This window comes from Phocoena sinus, chromosome 1, assembly GCF_008692025.1.
Source record: "Phocoena sinus isolate mPhoSin1 chromosome 1, mPhoSin1.pri, whole genome shotgun sequence".
Taxonomy (NCBI): domain Eukaryota; kingdom Metazoa; phylum Chordata; class Mammalia; order Artiodactyla; family Phocoenidae; genus Phocoena; species Phocoena sinus.
In genome coordinates this window covers 117,793,996-117,818,858 of record NC_045763.1, presented here as the reverse complement: position 1 = coordinate 117,818,858, position 24,863 = coordinate 117,793,996, and the positions used below count along the sequence as shown (strand labels likewise).

General features: G+C 40.2%; 1 protein-coding gene across 3 annotated transcripts in view; it reads left to right on the top strand.

The window, feature by feature from the left end:
• CD84 (CD84 molecule) overlaps window positions 1-7,564 on the top strand; it is a 37,971-nt gene extending 30,407 nt beyond the window's left edge. For 2 of the 3 annotated variants that reach the window (XM_032608913.1, XM_032608927.1), the window contains exons 4-8: window positions 243-362; window positions 1,026-1,058; window positions 2,230-2,327; window positions 3,250-3,312; window positions 5,025-7,564. In XM_032608913.1, coding sequence (XP_032464804.1) covers window positions 243-362; window positions 1,026-1,058; window positions 2,230-2,327; window positions 3,250-3,312; window positions 5,025-5,090 — 380 coding nt within the window. In that variant the 3' untranslated portion in view covers window positions 5,091-7,564. The remainder of the gene's footprint in view (window positions 1-242; window positions 363-1,025; window positions 1,059-2,229; window positions 2,328-3,249; window positions 3,313-5,024) is intronic. The other variant, XM_032608921.1, reaches the window with a different exon arrangement.
• Window positions 7,565-24,863: the final 17,299 nt, after the last annotated feature.

Genomic DNA, 24,863 nt, shown 5'->3' with positions numbered 1-24,863 from the left:
AAGCCTTCTGGGTGATGCCGGGCATTTCAGGGTGTTCTGAGGCAGCCCCTGCTCAGCTCCCCAATTCAGTTTCTGATCTTGACCTTTAATAGCAGGAAGTACAGTTTCCCTCTGAGCTTTGGCACTCCCTTCTATCAATATTGAGTGTCCTTCAGGGGAGTGCCCCTGAATGTGGACAAGTTTGCCCAGCCTCTAAGGCCTATTTCCTGAGAGTCAAGTCTCACCACATCTTCTATTTCCAGACATCGCAGTGGGCCTCCATACTCACCGCACTGGGCTGCTGAGTGGGCTGGCTGTGTTCTCTCTGCTTCTAATCATTCTACCTTCAGTGATTTTGTTCCTTTTGCACAAAAGAGGACAAGGTAAGATTTTCTCAGAAGTTAAAATGTGGAAATGCACCTGCCTTCTTCCTTCTTCCTGGGACTGAAGTCATTTATCCAAGGTGAGGTGGAAATGTCCTTTGTTCCAGGGAATTAGCCTTCCTAAAATCCCCAGCCCCTCACCTTACCATCTCCCAGAAAGATGGTCCCGAGGACTATATAACATTACCCTGAATGGTCTTCAAAATATGTTACTGAGATCACCAAGATGTCGTGGGCCCAGAACATGGGTTCGAGTTTAGCACTGCCATTAACAAGCAGTGCTTCATGGGATGCATGTCTTTACCTCTCTGACTTAGTGTTCTCACATGTGAAATGAGGTTTGGTCTAGGTCTCCAAGGTCACTTCCAATTCCATCAAAACTGTGACCTTTGAAATGTCATTGAGGGACATGTACTAATTTTATATTCCATGGTTGTCACTAGATCCCTTTGGGTCCCTCTGGATCACTCTGTAATTGTAACCATTCTCAATTCAGAAAACCTGATCTGGGGTTCTAGGGGATCATTATACCCTCCTATTCCTCCTAACTCCGTGTCCACCCAAAATCTTGCTTTCCCACCAATCGTAATAACAAGCCTGTATGTAGCGAGGCTCTACATCTGATTCCATGTTCCTGACTCTCCTTTGTGTCTGATTCCTCAGGTTCCTACTTGAAGATCTTCAGTAAGAACCCTGGTAAGTTCTCAGCCACGAATTTTCCTGTATGATGGAAGAGATGCATTCACAGCACAGTGATTAAGCCTAAGCTTGTACTTTGCAGGCAGTCTGGGATGAAGGTGCCAGCTTGACCATTTATCAACTACCAGTTATTTTATCACTGTCTCAGTTTTCTCTGTTGTAAAATATACATAAAAATAGGATTGCTGCATATACTTATTAAACGGATTTAATGAATTACACATATAAAATACTTGGCCCAGTGTCTGGTACCTCGTAAGTACTCAGTCAGTGTTAGATACTATACTTACAATTGACCAACCTGGTCTTGGCATAGAAGGAGGCATTCTGGGGGCAGAGAGTTTGTGACATGAACTGTAACTCAAATGGCCTCATGATGGGGAGAAATCACACAACCTGCTGTAATATCACTCAGCTCAGGCTTGTTGTCTGCAGATATGTTGGTGCCCTGGAATATGAAGGCCCCAAATTCTGGCTATCTCTTTTCAACTTGACCCTCAAATGTTCCATGTTAGGAGCAAAGAAAAGCAGTACACTGGGAGGAATTCCCACGAATTCTTAAAAGTAGGGACTTATCTCTCTTGTCTGCTGCTCCGTGACCTCATACATTGCTTGACATGTGGAGAGAGCTTAATAAATCTTTGACTCTGTGGATCAGTCAAGCAACAAATATTTGTGGAGCATCTACTACAGGTCTAACATTGAGGTGGTAAAAGAAAGGTGTGCACCAGAAGAGGCCAACACAGTGTATAACTAGAGAGAATCATTCTAGTCAAAAAATTAAGACCCTCACATGAAAAGAAAACTAGCCATGCAAGGTAGTGGATGCTAAGTGCCAGAGACACTAAGACCCTGTGTGGAAAAGCTACCTTCAGTGCCCACACAGGGACTGGGGAGAATCTCTTTACCCTAATGTGGGCTTTGGAGCAGAAAAGAATTCCCACTGAGCTCTGAGTGAAACCTGAGCCAGGTGTCTCCCATACCACATGCCATCCCTAGAAAAGGAAAAGACAGTCAAGGATCCAAGCATCCATCTCAAGAGAATGGGAGTCATTTAACTTCTTTGGGTTTTATTTCTTCATTTGAAAAAGAGAACATTAGAATAGATCACCTCGAAAACTTCATCCACATTTCACATACTGTGGTTCTATGTTTGTTTGTGACACAGATGCTGCCTCAAAGAAAACAATATACACATACGCCACAGTTCCAAGAGACACCCAGACAGCAGAGCTCAGGATCTATGATGAAATCCCCCAGTCCAAGGTGAGGTGGTGCTACTCGTGGGTCTCCACCACAGGCCCCCAGGACAGGGAGTCATGGGCAGCAGGCACAGCCAAGAGCCTGACGGGGTCCAACCAGGAAATACCAGGTCAGGGAAATGATGCCATGAGTCTTTCTATGAGGACAAGAATGTGGTCAAGTGTCACCCCATGACAGCCTCCCGGGGTTGAAGCCTCATGCTTCCACATGAGAGCCTCACTCCAGGTTAGATGAGAGTCATGACTGAGAGCAAAGCACCTTCTATAGGGGACCCACAACAGGGGAGTCCCTGATGTGAGGTGAGAGCTGTTATGTGGCCACTGACAGGTGAACAAGTTGCTAAGCGGGGTTCAAGGACACAGAACTGAGAGAGGTCCCCTTGAACTTGACTTCTTGGTCTGGCTGTAGCAACAGCTTGCTTTCCTCAGGCTGCTTTGCTCTGTTCCACAGCCTCCCCTCTCGCCTGCCTTTTACCTGCCTGTCTCTCCCTCACCTCCACCCTGAACCAGGCTTCTACATGGTATTCCCTTTCTCTGTGCCCCTACCAGCCTGTCTCCTAAAGTCTCCAAGGAGTGAAAGGGAAACTGAGGTCTGCCCGGTAAATCCAGCCTTGTACTTGGACTGATAGGTCAGCTGGGTCCATAGAGCCCATGGAAAGCTAAAATTCTGACTAAGCAAGACTCAGTCTGACCCCTTCTCTTGGCTCCTGAAGATTTTGCCCAATGGCTGCCAACTGTTCCATGCTCACCCCCACCTGAACCTGATTCTCTCCAAAGCTGGATGGAACCAAAGTTGAAGCTGGAGAGGAGGCCACCTAGTGAAAGTGCAACCAGGGAGGGCTGATGGGCAGAAGCAGAAGTAAGAAGGGGGGACTCATAAGATTTTGCCTGGGCTCCCTCACTGAGGGAAGATGGGTGTTTTACAGGTGCTCCCCACCAAGGAGGAGCCAGTGAACACGATTTATTCCATAGTGCAGTACTCTGATAAGGTAAAGACTTCCTGATTTTTAGCCCTGTTGTCCTGTCTATTCCAACCTTTCTGCTGTATCTTGTCCATCCAACCAGCAGTCAGCTGGTTCCCTTGGGACTCTATGCTTCTCAGGATTAATTGCTGAGGGCCTTGGTCTCATTCCACACATGCACACAGCCTTACTCCCCAGGTCCATGACCATCCATAAGCTGGCCTCCTTGATGCTGATCCCACACTTTATATGCAGGAGCCCTTAGGCCTCTGAACTACAGTGTGGAAACTCCAGCCTCTATAACATCCAAGGCCATTGCTAGCTCACAGTGTGGAAATTAGAAAGCAGGTGTCCCCCACTTTCCCCCTATGCTGGGCAGACACAGGTCCACACCAAGTGCACAGTAGAACACAGGGGCAAGTAGAACACAGGCTGAACCCCAGTTCCCATTTGCTCCCTCAGCAGACCCTCACAGTGTGCAACATGCCCAACCATTTGTAGAGCTCTAGTGACACTCACATTCCCTGTGCCTCAGTGTCCTTCTCTCAATTATGCAAAGAGAGAAGGTAAGTCCTGATCTTTGACAGGACTTTCAGTTTGGGGAATCTGGTGAGGAGTTGAGGCCCTGTCTGAGGGTCCTGATTTCTGCTACAGTAAGGACAGCTCTGGGGTATCTGGGTGAATCAAATATTTTGGAAGTATTTCTGTTTAATAGCTGAGCTAATAGGTAGGAAGCTAATCATGAAAGATAAATTTGAACCCGGAAGTCTCGGAGGAAAGGGATAATAATGATAACAAATAAAGAGTGAGAAGAAATATCGGGATACCAAAATGGAATGCAAATGAATCCATGAATAAGAATTAAGAGCTGATTCTATGAGGCATCTATGAATTGGCCAAATAGGAAGGTCGTAAGGGAACTCAATGCACAGGTCAGTTTGAATGTAAAGATAAGCCAAGTGTCCTGGAGAACAAGATAAAAGGACCTTGACTTCCTCAGTGATCAGGAGATGAAAGGAGGGAGAAGGAAAGGAAGGAGGTGAGTGAGGAAAGAGGAGGAGGAGGGAAAAGGAAGGAGAAGCAGGAAGCGGGAAGCAAGGTGTCCACATGTTTGAACCAGGATTGGAAGGAGAGTGGGAGGAAACAGAGAAGAAAATACAACTGGAAAAGGCTAGACTTGAGGGATTAATCAGGGACTCTTGGATTGAGACATCTCAAAGTAAACCCTCTAGACAAGTTGGATGACAATTATTAATTTGGATAATGTGTAATTTAAAACCTAGGACTCTGCAAGCCAATGGGAGGGTTGTTTGCAGTATTCTAAGTAACTAGAGCATACGACACCAGTGGAGGTGACTCACCACTAAATATAGGCCAAGGTGCAGTTACCGGGGTACAGAAGGAATGAAGGCTGAACTAGGAACATGGAACATGGGTAGCTTGAGCCTGGATGTTGCCTCAAGCCTATAATAAAAATCAGTGCAGATATCCACATTCTCTACTGCTGTTTTTTCTAAGCTAAGAAGTTGATTACCCAAGGGCTTCCAAATTGGGTGGCTGGAACAGAGGTGAGGGACTCAGCAAAGGGCAAGGCCCTGCTACCCCAGTTTACCCCAGAACCAGGGAAATCTAAGGCATCGGTCTGTGCCATTTGCATGACTCTAGAGGGCTCCTCGTGGGACTGGAATTCCCTACCAGCACCTTTCAGTCAACATGTCCTCCTTCTCCCTTTTGTGCAGATGGGGAAAACCAACACTCAGGACAGCAAACCTCCTGGGACTTCAAGCTATGAAATTGTGATCTAGGCTCCCAGATGGAATTCTCCCCATGGAAACTGAGCTACAACCATACCTACTGGCAGATGCTCCAGACCTAGACTTGCTCTGCCCAGATCTTACCTGGAGATTGCAAATCACCAGATCCCAACACGTAAGCAAAGAAGCAAACACTTTGTTGCTGGGCATAGCTCATGCCTAGATAAGCAAATGGATACATGCCCTTTCTGAAATTGCTCCCTTCCTGATGAATGACAAGGAAGGTCCTTTGGAACAGTGCTTCCCACCCTTCTTCACATCGCAGCACATGGAGAAAATATTTTTGTGGCCCAATGGGGTAAACAGTAAAGATTGCTCATGGCTGGAGGCTGTGTACGACCAGAGGTGATGACTCTTCCCAGCAACCCCACATGTGAAGGATCCACATTTTGCACACCTGTAATCTGCCATGACACACCACTTAGGAGCCTCTTCTCACAATATATGGGAGGAGCCCTGGTCCATGGCTTCCCCAAGTCCACACAGCACCTTGGCCAGATGAGCCCCTCACTTGAGTACATGGCTTGGCATGTACTGCATTTCAGCCTCTGTTTGTCCCTTTGCCTGGGAAACTTTGTTCAGGGTACACCTGGCTGGACCAGTTCAACCCTATGTAACTGTGTGGCATGGGAAGCCATCAGAGTTGTGGCTCTCAGCTGTGCAGACACAGTCTCCCAATAGAGTGTTGGAAAATGCTCTTTCTGTAGGAACTAGCCTGCTGGGGCATTTTTCTTCAGGCTCCACTTCAGAAACCTCATAATATATTTTTTCTGGCCAAGTTTTCCTTCTATATCACTCTGTGATTGTTAATTTTATGTGTCAACTTGATTGGACCATGGGGTGCCCAGATATCTGGTTAAACATTATTCAGGCTGTGAGTTTGAGGGAAGAGGTAAACATTTGAATTGGTAGACTGAGTAAAGCAGATTAATCTTCCCCTCCAGTGTAGGTGGGCATCACCAAATCCATTGAAAACCTGTATAGAACAAAAAGGCAGAGTAAGGGAAAATCCATTCTCTCTCTCTGCCTGTCTTTGAAATGGGACATCAGTCTTCTCCTGCCTTAGGACTTGCACATGGACTGGAATGTCCACGATCAGCTCTCCTGGTTCTCAGGCCTTTGGACTCAGACCGGAACTATACCATCACCTCTCCAGCTTGCTGACTACAGATCTTGGAATTTTTCAATCTCCATAACCACATGAGTTAATTCCTTTATAGCTATTTCCTGTTAGATCTGTTTCTCTGCAGAACCAGGCTAATAGAAACTCCAAACAGCTTCATCAAGAAGAAGAAGCCAGGGCTTCCTGGTGGCGCAGTGGTTGAGAGTCCACCTGCCGATGCAGGGGACACAGGTTCATGTCCCAGTCCGGGAAGATCCCACATGCCGCGGAGTGGCTAGGCCCGTGAGCCACGGCTGCTGAGCCTGCAGCCTGTGCTCTGCAACGGGAGAAGCCACAACAGTGAGAGGCCCGCGTACGGCAAAAAAAAAAAGAAGTAGAAGCCATAGCCAGTAACCTCATTCTCTAAAAAGAATTGCTAAGTTATATTTCTGGCACTTTAGGGGAACCCAACCATCAAAACAATAGACCTTGAAGGAAGCAGTCATTCTCTAGAGGGAACTTTGTAGATGACAGTATAGGTGATGAAATTGGATTCACCTCAGTTCCTAAGGCTCATCCCAGAAAGTCATGGAGTTCAAGCTGATGTTAATGACCCTCCCTCTTTCCCTGACAACACTAAGGAGGAATCACCTATGGCTGAGCAGAACATTGAAGTAAGCATTTGAAAAATTGTTTCCCTTATGTGTTAGCAAGCATAACCAGCTAAATCCTAAAACCCCATGAAAAATCCCAGGCTGGATAGCAGAAATAAACTGCATTTAGGCAGAATGAACTTGTTAGTCCCCACTAATGGGTCCATAGAACCACCTAGCCCTGACTCTCATTAGCACTGTGTTGGGGGTTGCAAAGCCTCCAAAGAGTAAGATGAGCATGACGTCTGCCCTGGTCTAACTACAGTACAAGTACTACAGTTAAGTTCTGAACTACATGCTACAGAGAGTGGCATGAGCTAGCACAGTCAGAAAACATCTTACGGAGGAAGTGCTGCTGAAGCTGGACCTCAAAGGATGGATGGAATTTGGCAGAGAATGAAGAAGACAGAAGGCATCCAAGTGAGGAAGGCATGAAAGAAAGAAAAGGACTGGATCTGTGTCATGTATTTGGGATACCTCCCCAGATATACCATGCATGTTCACAGTCTCTTGCCTGTGTGTGGCACAGTGCTCAGCTGGAATGTATGCCCCCATCCCCTGTCCATTTACACAGCCTTCAATACCCAGCTCAAATGTCACCTCATCTATGAAGCTTTCCCGGGTATCACTCGGCAAATTAACTATGGTTCTTTTTGCACTCCTTCCCCCACCCCTTTGGTCTTTCTGTCATTAAAACTCATTTCATTCTACCTTACAGTATAGATTATTATTTGTTTCCCTCTATGTTGCCCATTACTTAAAGACAAGGCCCATGACTTCATGATCATGAAGAGGTAATAGCTTTATTCATCTCTGCATCTACCGCCAGCCAGCATGGTGTCTTGTACCTTGCTTGTGAGCTATAAATGCTGTTGAATAGAATTGAAAGTGACCAGCCAGCTTGCAAAGAGGATACATATTGGAAATACTGATGGATAGGAGCCAATAAGCACAGTGGAATCAAATCACGGCAAGCATTACATATCAAGAGGCAGACATCAGAGACTATTCCTAGTATAAGGACACTTTGGAGGGAGAAGATTTTCAGAGTTAGACAGACCAGCTAAGACATCAAGTGATGCAATGAACCAGGTGTGAAGAGGTGAAAGGCAGTCACCCTAGGGAAGGGTATGAAGGAGGAAATAAAAAGATGTGGTCCTAAAGGATGAAGAAGTTCCAAAGTCACACTAACAGGCTGTTTTTTCTAAAATAAAAGTATTCTTTTATGTGAGTTGAGGGATTGCTCCTGAATATCTTCATTCTGTAACTGCTGTCCCTGCCTTTCTCTGGTGTGCTCACTCAGTCACATTCTTAGTATACTAACACTCCAGTGGAAAGGTGGGATGGGAGAGAAAGGAAAGCAAGAAAGCAAGCAAGAAAGAAAGAAAGTAAGAAAGACAGAAAGAAAGAAAGGAAGGAAGGAAGAAAGAATGAAAGAAAGAAAGAAAGAAAGAAAGAAAGGAAGGAAGGAAGGAAGAGAGAGAGAGAAAGGAAGGAAGGAAGGAAGAAAGAAAGGGAGAGAGAGAAAGAAATGGAGGAGGAAAGAAAGAAAGAAAGAAAGGGAGAGAGAGAAAGAAAGGGGGAAAGAAAGAAAGGAAAGAAGGAAGGAAGGAAGGGGGAAGGAAGGGGGAGGAAGGGGGAGAAAGGAAGGGAGGAAGGGGGAGAAAGGAAGGAAGGAAGGAAGAGGGAGAAAGGAAAGAAGAAAGGAAAGAACCAGAGATAAGTGTTCCTTAGGTCTTCCAGGAGAACTAACCTGGGATGGAACCAGTGCACAGAAATTCTTCAAGTGGGCTTTGGGACTCAGGACCACCGTGTTTGATTCTTTCCTGTGAGTCTTCTGATTTATGAAGATGTAAGCTACTTACCCCATTCCCAAGGGCTCAGTTCTCAGATAATCCTTCTGTAAAATGACTGTGATCTTATTTTCCCCTTCACATATTTCCATACAACCTAGATTATGAACAACAGGTCTATAAAATCAAAGTATTCTTTCAATGGAGAGGATCTTGTATCAGACAAAGATGTGCTAGTTTAAAAATGTGCATTGAAATTGAAATCTGAGGGGCAGGGCCCTCTAGTGGAAAGCAGAGGTAAGACAGGACACTCCCTGGCAAGTCAGCGTGGGCTTTACCAGGGAACTGAGTTAATGCCTCTCAGAAAAAGAAAGTGAAGCTGATTTAAAATGAGAGTTTTTTAAAGCTATAGAACATTATGAACTGCACAGCCCACAAGAGAAGATCTGGACTGGGCCACCTATGGAAAGTGGGCATAGGAAGGAGCCTGGCTGGTCCAGGCTATGTAAACAGAGAGCACTTCTCATGGTTACTCCTGGAGAAAAGAAATGACCGGGCTGTATTTTCTTCAAGATCCATTACTTTCCTTCTATTTGAATTTTCTCTGAATTTCACTTGATTTGTAAAATTTTCTCACATGTAATTAGTGACAATACCTATTGGCTGTAAAATGAAGCTTAAGGACACAATAGGAAAAAGTGTAATGAGTGGTCACAAATGTGGGCTCTGATGCTAGAGTACCTGGGTCTGAATCCTGGTTTCTTAGATATGTGACCTTGGGCAAGTTATTTTAACCTCTCTGTGCCTCAGTTTGCCCATCTGTAAAATAGGTATAATACTGGCTCCTACCTTGTAGGGTTGATGTAGGGATTAAATGAGGTGTTCCGTGCCTGCACACAATAAAACCCTGGATCATTATATTAGCTGTTCTTATAGGCCTGAAACCATCATAAGATGCTAAACCAAAATTATGAAATAAGGTTCTTGCAACACAAATGTATCTGATATTGTGCTAGATTAACATGGTATATCAAACTTTTAACTCTCAATCCTCAACTCAATACCTGCTCCTATTATTTCACTTATTACACTACATCTTAATTACCTGATAGCATACCTGCCTCCTCAACTAGCGAGAGCACAGGGGCTATGTCTGAATAATAGTGATGGAAATAAAGAGCTATTTGAGGGCAGGGAGCCTGTAATAGTTAATTGAGGGCTTACTTTGTACACCAACTGCTACACTAGATGCTGTAAAATAGAAATTAACTCTTCTAGTTTACATTAAGGCTCAGGGAGTAAATACCTTAGCAAAGCCAGTAAGCTTAGGAAGACAGGATCTGAACTCAGGACTTCTTGTCATCAAGGCCTAAGTACTTGCACTCTACCATGCTGCCTCCTTTACCTGCTGTGGCTTCCCAACACCTGGCACTTTGCTTCAAGTATATCACACACCTGGCACCTTGCTTGACACATAATAGGTGGCCCACAAATATTTGTTGAATGAATATGTACATATAATAATATTTTAAAGACAATAACTGCAGCTCCAAGTCAACATGTTCATATATTAATTCCATTGTTCTCTGGATAACCACCCAGCTTTCCTTTTGGAAACAGCCATTAAAGAAGCTTGGATAGAAGCCCTCTCTGCATTTTGGACAGAGCTAGTTTCCTAGCAAACAAGGAATCCAGGTCTTAAGCATTTCTGATGAGTTGTTACAAAATGAGAAAAACACAGTGTAAATTTCCACTATTTACACCACAAGAAAAACAGGAACAGAAGAGGTAAGAACTGGGGAGTTGTGCTATACTAGTTCATGGTTAAGAAACAGCTACGCACCTTGAGATTTTAATGATCCTCCATCCAAGTGTGAGGAGCCCTTGATGGTTTTTCATATTAAAGTGTTAATACATTTTGACAAAGGCTCATTAGTAAAAGTCCTGAAGTTCTGATTTGAGGAAGCAAAGTAATGACTAGTACATTCTTTAGAGGCTTGTAGACTTTGAGAAATTTATTTAGAGGATGCATAAGAGAACTATCCTCTCTTCGGATGATAATTATTATCATCATTCTTGCTGGCTGATTGCCCAGGCAGTTCTGAATAGCCCTACACAAGCCTCTGGGTTTAGCTGCATCAACTCTGGGACCTGAAAGTGGCCATATCTTTGCAAGTGGGAAATAGAGATTTTTTTCTTATGAGGTTTTATCATAGGCAAATAATTACATAAATTATCTGTCAGGGAATTTTTAAAAATACACATAATCTCAATCACTAATTTATAATCTATATTTCCAACTGTTTATGGGTCATTTCTGCATGGATGTCAGAAGTCACCTTAAATTCAGTGTGCCCAAAATTGAACTCACAGGTCTTTCCTTGACCTCCCCAACTTGCTTTCTGTCTGTTTCCACTGTGCTAGTTAATGGCCCACCAAATCATAATAGCTGACACTTACTGAGTGCTTACTATGTACCATTCCCGCCCTGATGTTTTATATGTATTCACTCATTTAAAGCCCATAAGAAACATTAAAACTTATCTACCCCCAAAATAGTTGCAATCATCCTCCATTTTACAAGTTAAGAAACTGAGTCACAGAAAGGCTAAGTAACTCAGACAAACAAATATTAAAACCAGGAATCAATTCCTAGTCTTCCAACTCCAGGGGTTGTGTCCTGAACTGCTATTCTTCACTGCTTCACCAGTCAGCTGCCACCCAAAGCAAAGAAATCTTTTATCCTCGAGTCTTCTTTCTTTCTTCCCATCACCTCACCTCTCCACTACATCTAATCAGCTACTAGGTCCTGTCAATTCCAACTCCTCATCTGTCATACAGAGTGAAGTAAGTCAGAAGGAGAAAAACAAATATCATATGTTAACACATATATATGGAATCTAAGAAAAAAGAATGTCATGAAGAGCCTAGGGATAGGATGGGAATAAAGGCACAGACCTACTAGAGAATGGACTTGAGGACATGGGGAGGGGGAAGGGTAAGCTGTGACGAAGTGAGAGAGTGGCATGGACATATATACACTACCAAAGGTAAAATAGATAGCTAGTGGGAAGCAGCCGCATAGCACAGGGAGATCAGCTAGGTGGTTTGTGACCACCTAGACGGTGGGATAGGGAGGGTGGGAGGGAGGGAGACGCAAGAGGGAAGAGATATGGGAACATATGTATGTGTATAACTGATTCACTTTGTTGTAAAGCAGAAACTAACACACCATTGTAAAGCAATTATACTCCAATAAAGATGTTAAATAAATAAATTAATTAATTAAAAAAAAATTCCAACTCCTCTATTTGGCCCTTCTCAACCATGTCTCCTCAATCTGTCTAATTCTCAAACACACCCTCCCTCTCTATCCCAGTCTCTCAGTTCATTCCTTTATCCTTTATTACCTGGGCTGCTATCACACAAAGAGCAACCTTTCTAAAACATGGAAGTTATCACTTCATTTTCCTGTGGGACCAGACTCCTTAGCAATCTAACCTATCAGATTTTCCAGGCCCCTCACCTGCCTCTTCCCTAGACTCCAGCCACATAGAATATCATGTATCCATAAACTCACCAAATCCTTTCCCACTCCCATGCCTTTGCCTATGCTGCGTCCCCCACCTGAAATGCCTTTCTCTCCACTCCATCTCTGGCTCTTTCATATTTCAAGGATCAGACCAAGTATCCCCTCTTTGTGTAGCCTTCCAAAACCTCCCACTCAAAGCTAAATATATAGCTCCTTATTTACACTCCTGCAGCATTTAGTACATAAGTGCATAATAGTAGTATTTATCATATTCTTTTATAATTATATAATGTGGCATTTTTTAAACTGTCTCCCCAACTGGTCAATAAGTTGTTTTGGCTCAGAAGACTTTCTCCTCTTCTTTGTGTCCACAGTACCTAATAAACCTTGGATCCTCAAAAACTTGGATTAATTAATACAAGCATGAAGATTATGCTTACTAGTAGCAAATGCTGCTAAACCTATTTTAGAAGCCAGGTGCCATGTTTGTAACAGGGTATTTTATCCTTTCTACATGTTACCTTTTATTTCATGTATTTGTAAATTTCCGTTAATAAAGTATTGTCCGCACCTTGTAAGTGCCTAAGAAATGAGACTACAAGCTCCATTTCAGCAAGTAAACACACAAATATTTTATGATGCATCTATTCTGTTTGTGTCTTACTTGGCTTTTTCAGGAAAAGAAGAGATAAAATAAGTAGCTGAAACATCAAAAACTATCAACAATATGATAAAGGCTCTGTGCAGCTGAGAACTCAGACCCTGAATAGACACAAAGTTACCATGGGTTGAGGTAGTCAGACAGAGAATGGGGGAAAGGAAGTCTACTGTGAGAGAGATGACCAGGATCCTGAGAGAAGGTGGAAAACCTAGAGATAAGGAGGACCAGGACCAGAAACAAGAAACCAGAGCACAGCAGAGGCATATGTCTAGAGGTAGAGCAGGGAGTTCTGCCTTGATCATCCTAGAAACAGAGAAACTGGGCACTTAAATCATATGTTTTGGGGTCCCTCTCCCTCTAGTATAAGAGTTTTGTCTTATTCATCTTTTCAGTAAGAGTGCTCACCACAGAAGCCAATGCCTAGGAGAGCTTAATAAATATTTGTTGATTCACCTTGTTATAAAGCAGAAGCTAGCACACCATTGTAGAGCAATTATACTCCAATAAAGAATAAAGATGTTAATAAATAAATAAATAATTTGTTGAACTGAACTCAGATTGGGACCCAGACATCAAGAGTAGAATAGAAGTCCTGGAAACCACTCTGAGTCTGTTTCTAGGGAATTTGAGAGTAAGATTGTATAGGTCACCCACAGTGCCACTTGGAGAAAAGGGATAAAAGGACTAGGTTTTTCAACGATGAGACTAGGGTGTGGTTCCCTCAGAACTATGGGTGCAGGGCCTCAGGATGTTTTGTAAAACTTTGAAGAAATGACTTGCTAAGAGGTGGTATGTGAGACAGCAAACAGTATCTTCTAGATCTGAAACCACTTCCTTTACTCTCTACTTATCAAAGAAGCTTCAGATCCTCTGCTCTGAGCAACTCTGCAAATACGCTTGGGCTCCCAGCTCCCACAGTTACATCTCTTCATCCGTTTTTTGTTGGGCTGAAATGGAACCAGTACCCAGAACAATTTCAGTGCCACCTGTGTAGCAACTTTATAAACAGATACAGATAATCTTGAAAAGATTTTTTTTAATTTTTGGTGGTGTTTTTCTAGTGCCCTCTGAGGTTCTGGCACATTTCATTTAATTTAATCTACACGTTAGCCTTAGGACTCTCCCTCTGTCTGAAATGCTTTACCACCCACTCCGTACCTTCACTACCTCTAATACACACTTCACTTAGTTAATGCCCAGTTATCCCTCAGGGCTCAGCTCAAATGTCCCTTCCTGAGGGAAGTCTTCCTGTTCTTCAATCCATGTCTGATGCCCATTTTTACTCTCATTATACTAGATCTCTTTCCACCACAGCAGTTTTCAGATTTTGTCTTTAAATATTTCTCCTTGTGATTATCTGATCAATGTCTCTGTTTCCCCACTAGACTGTGAGCTCCATCAGGGCACAGATCACATCTGATTTTGTTCATCATTTGTATCCACAACGTCTGATCCTGTGCAAGTTACAGAGGAAGTCCTCAATGTATAATATTTTGATTAACTAGTGAAGATGCAACAGTTTGTACAGCTTTTAACTGTCTTACCTTACCTGGAATGAGTAATTCTTTGGCACATGTCTCAATGACAAAGCTATTTATTCCAAAGTATATTCCCTTAATAAGTTTCCAACCTTCAGATGGAAATGCAATAGAAAAATACTGGCTTTACTTCCTGTGTATAAAACATAGTTAGGAATTAGAAAACACAGAAAAGAGTTAACATTAACAATGTTAAAGGTGTGCTTACAAGGTTGGCCCTTGGCTGGTGTCTGGGAACTTGGATTTGGGGAGAGTTCTACCATTCCCTGATAAGAGGGAGTCACTGAACTTAAACTGCTTATACAAACAATTTGCTTTGTGCTAAACACCTGCTTTCCTTCTGGGATTCTGAAATTTTATACATGCTAGGTAGATAGCGCCTGCATGACTACTGATAAAAACCCTGGAATCCTAGGCTCAGACAAACTTCTCTAGTAGAAAATATTTCACACATGTTGTCATCACATGTCACTAGAGGAATTAAGCATATCTTATGTGACTCCACTGGGAGAAGTCTCTTGGAAGCTTGTACCTTGGTTTCTCCTGGACACCACTCTATATACCATCTCTTTTTACTGATTTTGCTTTTTATCTATTCACTGCAATAACTCACAGTCATGCGTATAACTATATGCTGAATCCTATAAGTCCTCGTAGTGAACCATTGAACGTGGAAGTGGTCTTGAAAATCCCTGACATACCTCCTTGAATGTTTTTATAATCCATCCAACTTTTCTTCTTCCATCCAGCAGTAGCTACAGCAGTCAAGGCACTATCTTCTCTTACCTGGACAACAGCCCTTTACCTCCTGAAGTCACACTTGCCATGGTCCAATTCATTCTCTACACCACAGCCAGAGTGATCTTTCCAAAACACAAACAATGCCATCTTGTGGCAGGAAGAACAAATGGATTGCTCTGGTATATAGCTTTACACTCATAATAGTTCATAAGTTGAAAGGTTATAACTGGAAGAACTTCTTTAACCAGAGATAATATGGAAAATATACTCAGTTATCTAATTCCCCAAGAGGCACCAAGCCTAGATGGTCTTATGAGCTAACTCCACCACCTTCAATGAAAGGATAATTTCTATGTAATTTTAACTGTTCCAAAGTGTAAAAACTAGTGGAAATTTTCAAAATTCATTGAGCACTATTAATATAGCACTGATTCCAAACTAGATGAGGACGATTCCCAAAAAAGAAAAATATAGACCAGGGATCAGCAAACTACTTCCTGTGGACAAATCCAGTCTGCCAAGTGTTTTTATATAGCTCGTGGGTTAAGAATAGTTTTTACAATTTTTAAAAGTTGGAAAAACTCAAAAGAAGAATAATATTTGGTGACATGCAAAAATTATATGAAATTCAAATTTCAGTGTTAATAAATAAATTTTTTCTGGAACACCCCCAATACTCATTCATTTACATATTGACTGGGGCTGCTTTCATGCTACAACAGCGAAGTTGAATAGTTGCAGTGGAGACTGTACAGCCCCCAAAGTCTAAAAGTATTCACTATCTTGACCTTTATGGAAAAAATTTGTCAATTCCTGATATTGATCAGTCTCACTTATTAATATAATTGTTAAAAATGTTAATTCAAATTTTAGTAAATTGAACCAAGCAAGGAATTAAAAGGAAAAAAGTGTAATCAAGTAGGGGTTCTCTCCAGAATGCAGAAATTAGTTATCTTTAAGAAATCTTTAAAAAAAATTTTTATTGAAGTATAGTGGATTTACAATGGTGTGCCAATCTTTGCTGTACAGCAAAGTGACTCAGTTATGTTCATATAGACATTTTTTTATATTCTTTTCCATTATGGTTTATCATAGGATATTGAACATAGTTCCCTGTGCTATATATTAGAACCTTGTTGTTTATCCATCCTAAATGTAACAGTTTTCATCTACCAACCCCAAACTCCCAGTCCATCTCTCTCCCTCCCCACTCCCCCTTGGCAACCACAAGTCTGTTCTCTATGACTATGAGTCTGTTTCTGTTTTGTAGATAGGTTCATTTGTGCCATATTTTAGATCCCACATATAAGTGATATCATATGGTGTTTGTCTTTCTCTTTCTGACTTACTTCACTTAGTATAATAAGCTCTAGATGCATCCATGTTCCTGTAAATGGCATTATTTTGTTCTTTTTTTATGGCTGAGTAGTATTCCATTGTATATATGTACCACATCTTCTTTATCCATTCATCTGTCGATGGACATTTAGGTTGTCTCCATGTTTTGGCTATTGTGAATAGTGCTGCTATGAACATAGGGGTGCATGTGTCTTTTTGAATTATAGCTTTATCCAGGTATATGCCCAGGAGTGGGATTGCTAGATCATATGATAATTCTATTTTTAGTTTTCTGAGGAACCTCCATAATGTTTTCCATAGTGGCTGTACCAACTTACATTCCCACCAACAGTGTAGGTGGGTTCCCTTTTCTCCACACTTCCTCTAGCATTTGTTATTTGTAGACTTTTTAATGATAGCCATTCTGACTGATGTGAGGTGGTACCTCATTGTAGTTTTGATTTGCATTTCTTTAATAATTAGTGATGTTGAGCATCTTTTCATGTGCCTACTGGCCAACTGCTTGTCTTCTTTGGAGAAATGTCTATTAAGGTCTTCTGTCCATTTTTTGATTGGACTGTTTGTTTTTTTGTTGTTGAGTTGTTTGTGTATTTTGGAGATTATGCCTTTGTCTATCGCATCATTTGCAAATATTTTCTCCCATCCATTCCATAGGTTGTCTTTTGTTTTTTGTTTGGTTTTTTGTTTGTTTTTATGGTCTGCTGTGCAAAAGTTTGTAAGTTTGGTTATGTCCCATTTGTTTATTTTTGCTTTTATTTCTATTGCCTTGGGAGACTGGCCTAAGAAAACATTGGTACAGTTTACATCAGAGAATGTTTTGTCTATGCTTTTTTCTAGGAGTTTTATGGTGTTATGTCTTATGTTTAAGTCTTTAAGCCATTTGAGTTTATTTTTGTGCATGGTGTGCGGGTGTGTTCTAACTTCATTGATTTACATGAAACTGTCCAACTTTCCCAGCACCACTTGCTGAAGAAACTGTCTTTTCCCCATTTTATATTCTTGCCTCCTTTGTTGAAGATTAATTGACTGTAGGTGTGTGGGTTTATTTCTGGGCTCTCTGTTCTGTTCCATTGATCCATATGCCTGTTTTTGTACACTGTTAAATACTACAGTGTACAAAATACAGTCAATATAGTCAATGGTGAGAAGTTGAAATACTTCACTGTTTTTGAAGTGAAGTACTACACTGTTTTTATTTGTACACAATACTACACTGTTTTGATTACTGTAGCTTTGCAGTATTGTCTGAAGTCTGGGAGAGTTATGCCTCCTGCTTTGTTTTTTTCCCCTCAGGATTGCTCTGGTAATTCTGGGTCTTTTATGGTTCCATATAAATTTTTGGATTATTTGTTCTAGTTCTGTGAAAAAATGTCATAGGTAATTTGATAGGAATCACATTAAATCTGTAGATTGCTTTGGGTAGTATTGCCATTTTAACAATATTAATTCTTCCAATCCAAGAGCATGGGATATCTTTCCATTTCTTTGAATCCTATTTTACTTCCTTTATTAATGTTTTATAGTACTCAGCATATAAATACTTCACCTCCTTGGTCAGGTTTACTCCAGGTATTTTTCTTTCTTTGGTGCAATTTAAAAAAGTGTCTTTTTTTTGAATTCCCTTTCTAATTTTTCATTGTTAGTGTAAAGGAATGCAACTGATTTCTGAATGTTAATCTTCTATCATCCTACTTTGCTGAATTCATTTATTAGATCTAGTAGTTTTTGCGTGGAATCTCTAGGTTTTCTATATATAGTATCATGTCATTTGCATACAGTGAAAATTTTACCTCTTCCCTTCCAATGTGGATAACTTTTCTTTTTCTTGTCTGATTGCTGTGGATGGGATTTCCAATACTATGTTGAATAGAAGTAGTGAGAGTGGGCATCCTTGTCTTGTTCCAGATTTTAGCAGGAAGGCTCTCAACTTCTCACCATTGACTATTATATTGGCTGTGGGTTTGTCATAAATGACTTTTATTATCTTGAGATATGTTCCCTCTAGTCTCATTTTGGTAAGAATTTTTTTTCATGAATTCATGTTGAATTTTGTCAAATGGTTTCTCTGCATCTATTGAGATGATCATATGTTTTTTGACTTTTCTGACTTTTCTCTTGTTAATGTGGTGTATTACATTGATTGATTGATTTGCATATGTTGAACCATCCTTGTGAACCTGGGATGAATCCCACTTGGTCGTGGTGTATGATGATTTTTATGTGTTGCTGGATTCTGTTTGCTAATATTTTGTTGAGAATTTTTGCATCTATATTCATCAAAGATATTGGCCTGTAATTTTCTTTTGTGGTGGTGTCTTTGTCTGGTTTGGGTATCAGGGTGATGGTGGCTTCATAGGATGTCTTTGGGAGTGTTCCCTCCTCTTCAATCTTTTGGAAGAATTTGAGAAGAATCAGTATAAGTTCTTCTTTGTATGTTTGGTAGAATTCACCTGTGAAGCCATCTGGTCCTGAACTTTTGTTTGTAGAAAGTTTTTAAATTACAGATTCTATTTCACTTCTAGTAATAGGTCTGTTCAAATTATCTATTTCTTGCCAACAAACACATGAAAGAATGCTCAACATCATTAATCATTAGAGAAATGCAAATCAAAACTACAATGAGATATCATCTCACACCAGTCAGAATGGCCATCATCAAAAAATCTAGAAACAATAAATGCTGGAGAGGGTGTGGAGAAAAGGGAACACTCTTGCACTGCTGATGGGAATGTAAATTGGTTCAGCCACTATGGAGAACAGTATGGAGGTTCCTTAAAAAACTACAAATAGAATTACCATATGACCCAGCAATCCCACTACTGGGCATATACCCTGAGAAAACCAAAATTCAAAAAGAGTCATGTACCAAAATGTTCATTGCAGCTCTATTTACAATAGCCCGGAGATGGAAACAACCTAAGCGCCCATCATTGGATGAATGGATAAAGAAGATGTGGCACATATACACAATGGAATATTACTCAGCCTTAAAAAGAAATGAAATTGAACTATTTGTAATGAGATGGATAGACCTAGAGTCTGTCATACAGAGTGAAGTAAGTCAGAAAGAAAAAGACAAATACCGTATGCTAACACATATATATGGAATTTAAGGGAAAAAAATGTCATGAAGAACCTAGGGGTAAGACAGGAATAAAGACGCAGACCTACTGGAGAACGGACTTGAGGATATGGGGAGGGGGAAGGGTGAGCTTTGACAGGGCGAGAGAGAGTCATGGACATATACACACTAACAAACGTAGTAAGGTAGATAGCTAGGGGGAAGCAGCCACAAGGCACAGGGATATTAGCTCAGTGCTTTGTGACAGCCTGGAGGGGTGGGATGGGGAGAGTGGGAGGGAGGGAGACGCAAGAGGGAAGACATATGGGAACATATGTATTTGTATAGCTGATTCACTTTGTTATAAAGCAGAAACTAACACACCATTGTAAAGCAATTATACCCCAATAAAGATGTTTAAAAAAAATTATCTATTTCTGCTTGATTGAATTTTGCTGGGCTGTATGTTTCTAGGAAGCTGTCCATTTCTTCTAGGTTGTCAAATTTGTTGGCATATAATTGTTCATAGTATTCTCTTATTTTTTTTTTAATTTCTGTGCTATCAGTGGAGATTTCTCCTTTTTCATTTCTTATTTTGTTTATTTGGGTTCTCTCTCTTTTCTTCTTTGTGAGTCTGGCCAGTGATTTGTTAATTTTGTTTATGCTTTCAAAGAACAAGCTCTTGGTTTTGTTGCTTTTTTCTATTGTATTTTTAAAATCTTATTTATTTATTTTCTCCCTGATCTTTACTATTTCCTTCCTTCTGCTAACTTTAGGTTTTGTTCTTCTTTTTCTAATTCTTTTAGGTGGTAGGTTAAGTTGTTTATTTGAGATTTTTCTTTCTTTGGATGAAAGTTTGTATCGCTATGAACTTCCCTCTGAGAAGTGTTTTTGCTGCATCCCATAGATTTTGTAGGTTGTGTTTTCATTGTCATTTGTCTCAAGGCATTTTTAAATTTCCTTTGTGACTTCTTCATTGACCCATTGGTTATTTAGTGTCATGTTATTTAGTCTCCATATAATCTTTTTTTTTTTCTCATTTCTTTTCCTGTGGTTGATTTCTAGTTTCATGCCATTGTGGTCAGAGAAGATGCTTGAAATAATTTCTATACTCTTAAATTTCTTGAAGTTAGTTTTGTGCCATAGGATATGGTCAATTCTAGAGAATGTTCCATGTGCACTTGAAAAGAATGTATATTCTGTGGGGTTTTTTGATGTAGTGCCCTGAAAATATCAATCAAGTCTAACTGTTCTATTGTATCATTTAGGACCTCTGTTGCCTCATTGGTTCTCTGTCTGGAAGGTCTGTCCATTGATGTGAGTGGGATGTTAACCTCTCCTAGTATTATTGTATTCATATCAATTTCTCCTTTATGTCTGTTAGTATTTGTTTTATGTATTTTGGTCTTCCTATATTAGGTGCATATATGTTGATGAGTGTAAAAGTCTCATCTTGTATTGATTCTTTTATCATTATATAGTGTACTTCTTTATCTTTCTTTATACCCTTTGCTTTAAAGACTATTTTGTTTGATATGAGTATTGCAACTCCCACTTCCTTGTCATGTCCATTTGCATGAAATAACTTTTTTTGGTTTTTTGGCTGCATTAGGTCTTCATTGCTGCATGTGGGCTTTCTCTAGTTGTGGAAAACGGGGGCTACTCTTTGTTGTGGTGTGCAGGCTTCTCATTGTGGTGGCTTCTCTTGTTGTGGAGCACAGGGTCTAGGAAAGTGGGCTTCATTAGTTGCAGCATGTGGGTTCAGTAGTTGTGGCACATGGGCCCTAGAGCACAGGCTCAGTAGTTGTGGTGCACAGGCTTAGTTAATCCGTGGCATGTGGGATCTTCCCAGAGCAGGGATCAAACCCATGTCCCCTTCATTGGTAAGCAGATTTTTAACTACTGCACCACCAGGGAAGTCCCTGAATGAAATCTTTTTCCATCCTCTCACTTTCAATCTATGTGTGCCTTTTTCTCTAAAGTGGGTCTCTTGTAGGCAGCATACTGTAAGCTCTTGTCTTTCAAATCCAATCTGCCACTCTATGTCATTTGATTGGAACATTCAGTCCATCAACATTTAAGGTAATTATTGATATATATGTATTTATTGCCATTTCAAACCTTGCTTTCCAGTTGATTCTTTATTTCTTCTGTGTTCCTTTCTTTTTTCTTTTTGTTTTTCTTTTTGTGGTTTGATGATTTCCTTTTATTTTATACTTGTATTCTCTTCTGTTAGGTTTTTGTGATTCTATTGTAAGTTTTTTATCTATTGTAAGTTTTTTGTTTGTGGTTGCCCTGTTTTTCCAATATGTTAACCCATTCCTATATCTGCTTGCTTTGGACTGATAGTGATATAGACTCAAACACGTTCTAAAAAAAAGGAAAAAGAGGGCTTCCCTGGTGGCACAGTGGTTAAGAATCTGCCTGCCAATGCAGGGAACATGGGTTCGAGCCCTGGTCTGGGAAGATCCCACATGCCACAGAACAACTAAGCCCGTGTGCCACAACTACTGAACCTGTGCTCTACAGCCCACAAGCCACAACTACTGAGCCTGCATGCCTAAAGCCCATGCTCCGCAACAAGAGAAGCCACCACAATGAGAAGCTCATACACTGCCGTGAAGAGTAGCCCCTGCTCGCTGCAACTAGAGAAAACCTCTGCGTAGCACGAAGACCCAACACAACCAAAAAAAAGTAAAAATACATAAAATAAATAAATTTTAAAAAATAAAGAAAAAGAATATGGATTTTCTTACTCTCCTTCCCCACACTTTATGATTTTGATGTCCCTTTTTACATCTTCATGTTTATCCTTTTGCTGTTCCTTGTGTTTATCATTGCTTTCACAAATAGTTTTTTTTTTTTCTTTTTGATCTGTATACTGGGTAATTTAAGTGATTTACTTTCCAGCTGGATTTACTCCTTCCTATTTCTTCTTGCTTCTCTTCTATTTAGAGATGGCCTTTCAATATATCTTTTAGGATAGGTTTAGTATTGCTGTATTATTTTAGTTTTTGCTTGTCTGAGAAATTCTTTATTTCTCCACCTATTCTAAATGGCAATCTTGCTGGGTAGAGTATTCTAGGTGGAAGATTTTTCTCTTTTAAGACTTTGAATATACTTTGCAAAAGAAATCATTTATTGCAAGATTTTATTTAAACAAATTAAAAGGGAGAAAACAAATAATCATCTGGAGAGATTCCAAAACATGTATTTTATTAAATTCAACCCTGAATGGCCAAAACAATCCTGAAAAGGAACAAAGTTAGAGGACTTACACTTTCTGATTTCAAAACTTACTACAAAGCTACAGTAATCAAAAGAGTGTGGCAGGGGCATAAGACAGACACAGGGTGCTGTAGAATAAAACAGAAGAGACCAGATATAAACCCTCAAATATATGTCCAAATGATTTTTGACAAGGACGCCAAGAACATTGAATAGGGAAAGGACAGCCTTTTCAACAAATGGTACTGGGAAAATAAGACATCCTAATGCAAAAGAATGAAGGTGAATCTTGCCTTAAATAATACAGAAAAATCAACTCAAATGTATCAAAGAGATAAATATAAAAACTAAGACTATAAAACTCTTAGAGGAAACACAGGGGAAAATCTTCATTACATTGGATTTGGCACAATTTCTTGAATATGACACCAAAAGCATAGGCAACAAAAGAAAAAACCAAATAAACCAGCCTTCATTAAAACAAAAAACTTTTGTGCATCAAATGATACTATCAGGGACTTCCCTGGTGGCACAGTGGTTAAGAATCTGCCTGTGACATATGGTCACCTTATCTTTGATAAATGAGGCAAGAATATACAATGAAGAAAAGACAGCCTCTTCAATAAGTGGTGTTGGGAAAACCAGACAGTTACATGTAAAAGAATGAAATTAGAACACTCCCTAACACCATACCCAAAAATAAACTCCAAATGTATTAAAGACCTAAATGTAAGATCAGACACTGCCAAACTCTTAGAGGAAAACATAGGCAGAACACTCTATGACATAAATCACAGCAAGATCCTTTTTGACCCACCTCCTAGAGAAATGGAAATAAAAATAAACAAATGGGACCTAATGAAACCTCAAAGCTTTTGCACAGCAAAGGAAACCATAAACAAGATGAAAAGACAACCTTCAGAATTGGAGAAAATATATGCAAATGAACCAACTGACAAAAGATTAATCTCCAAAATATACAAGCAGCTCATGCAGCTCAATATCAAAAAAACAAACAACCCAAACCAAAAATGGGCAGAAGACCTAAATAGACATTTCTCCAAAGAAGGTATACAGATTGCCAACAAACACATGAAAGGATGCTCAACATCATTAATCATTAGAGAAATGCAAATCAAAGCTATAATGTGGTATCACCTCACACCAGTCAGGATGGCCATCATCAAAAAAATCTATGAACAATAAATGCTGGAGAGGGTGTGGAGAAAAGGGAACCCTCCTGCGCTCTTGGTGGGAATGTATATTGATACAGCCACTATGGAGAACAGTATAGAATTTCCTTAGAAAACTAAAAATAGAATTACCATATGACCCAGCAATCCTAAAACTGGGCATACACCCAGAGAAAACCATAATTCAAAAAGACACATGCACCCCAATGTTCATTGCAGCTCTATTTACAATAGCCAGGTCATGGAAGCAACCTAAATGTCCATCGATGGATGAATGGATAATGAAGATGTGATACATATATACAATGGAATATTAATCAGCCATAAAAAGGAACAAAATTTGGTCATTTGTAGAGATGTGGATGGATCTAGAGACTGTCATACAGAGTGAAGTAAGTCTGAAAGAGAAGAACAAATATCGTATATTAATGCATATATATGGAACCAAGAAAAATGGTACAGATGAACTGGTTTGCAGGGCAGAAATGGAGGCACAGTTGTAGAGAACAAACATATGGACACCAAGGGGAGAAAGTGGCAGGGGATTGGGGGTGGGGGTGTGATGAATTGGGAGATTGAGATTGACATATATACACTAATATGTGTAAAATGGATAACTAATAAGAACCTGCTGTATAAAAAAATAAAATAAAATTTAAAAAAAACCCAGTTAATTTTAGGTTGCATAACCACAATATGTAATTTAGGTTGTTTTACTACCATATAAAAGAAAGAAAAAAAGATATAGATAGTGAAAATTCCAATTCACATCACACACAAGATTTTTGCACTTTGCTCAGAAAAGAAATAAATAGAGTAATAAAATAAAAATGGAACTCTTTGTATAGGGGAAGAAAGCCTTGCCACGCCTCTGAGAGGAAGAGGGCAGTTTCAGTAGAAGCA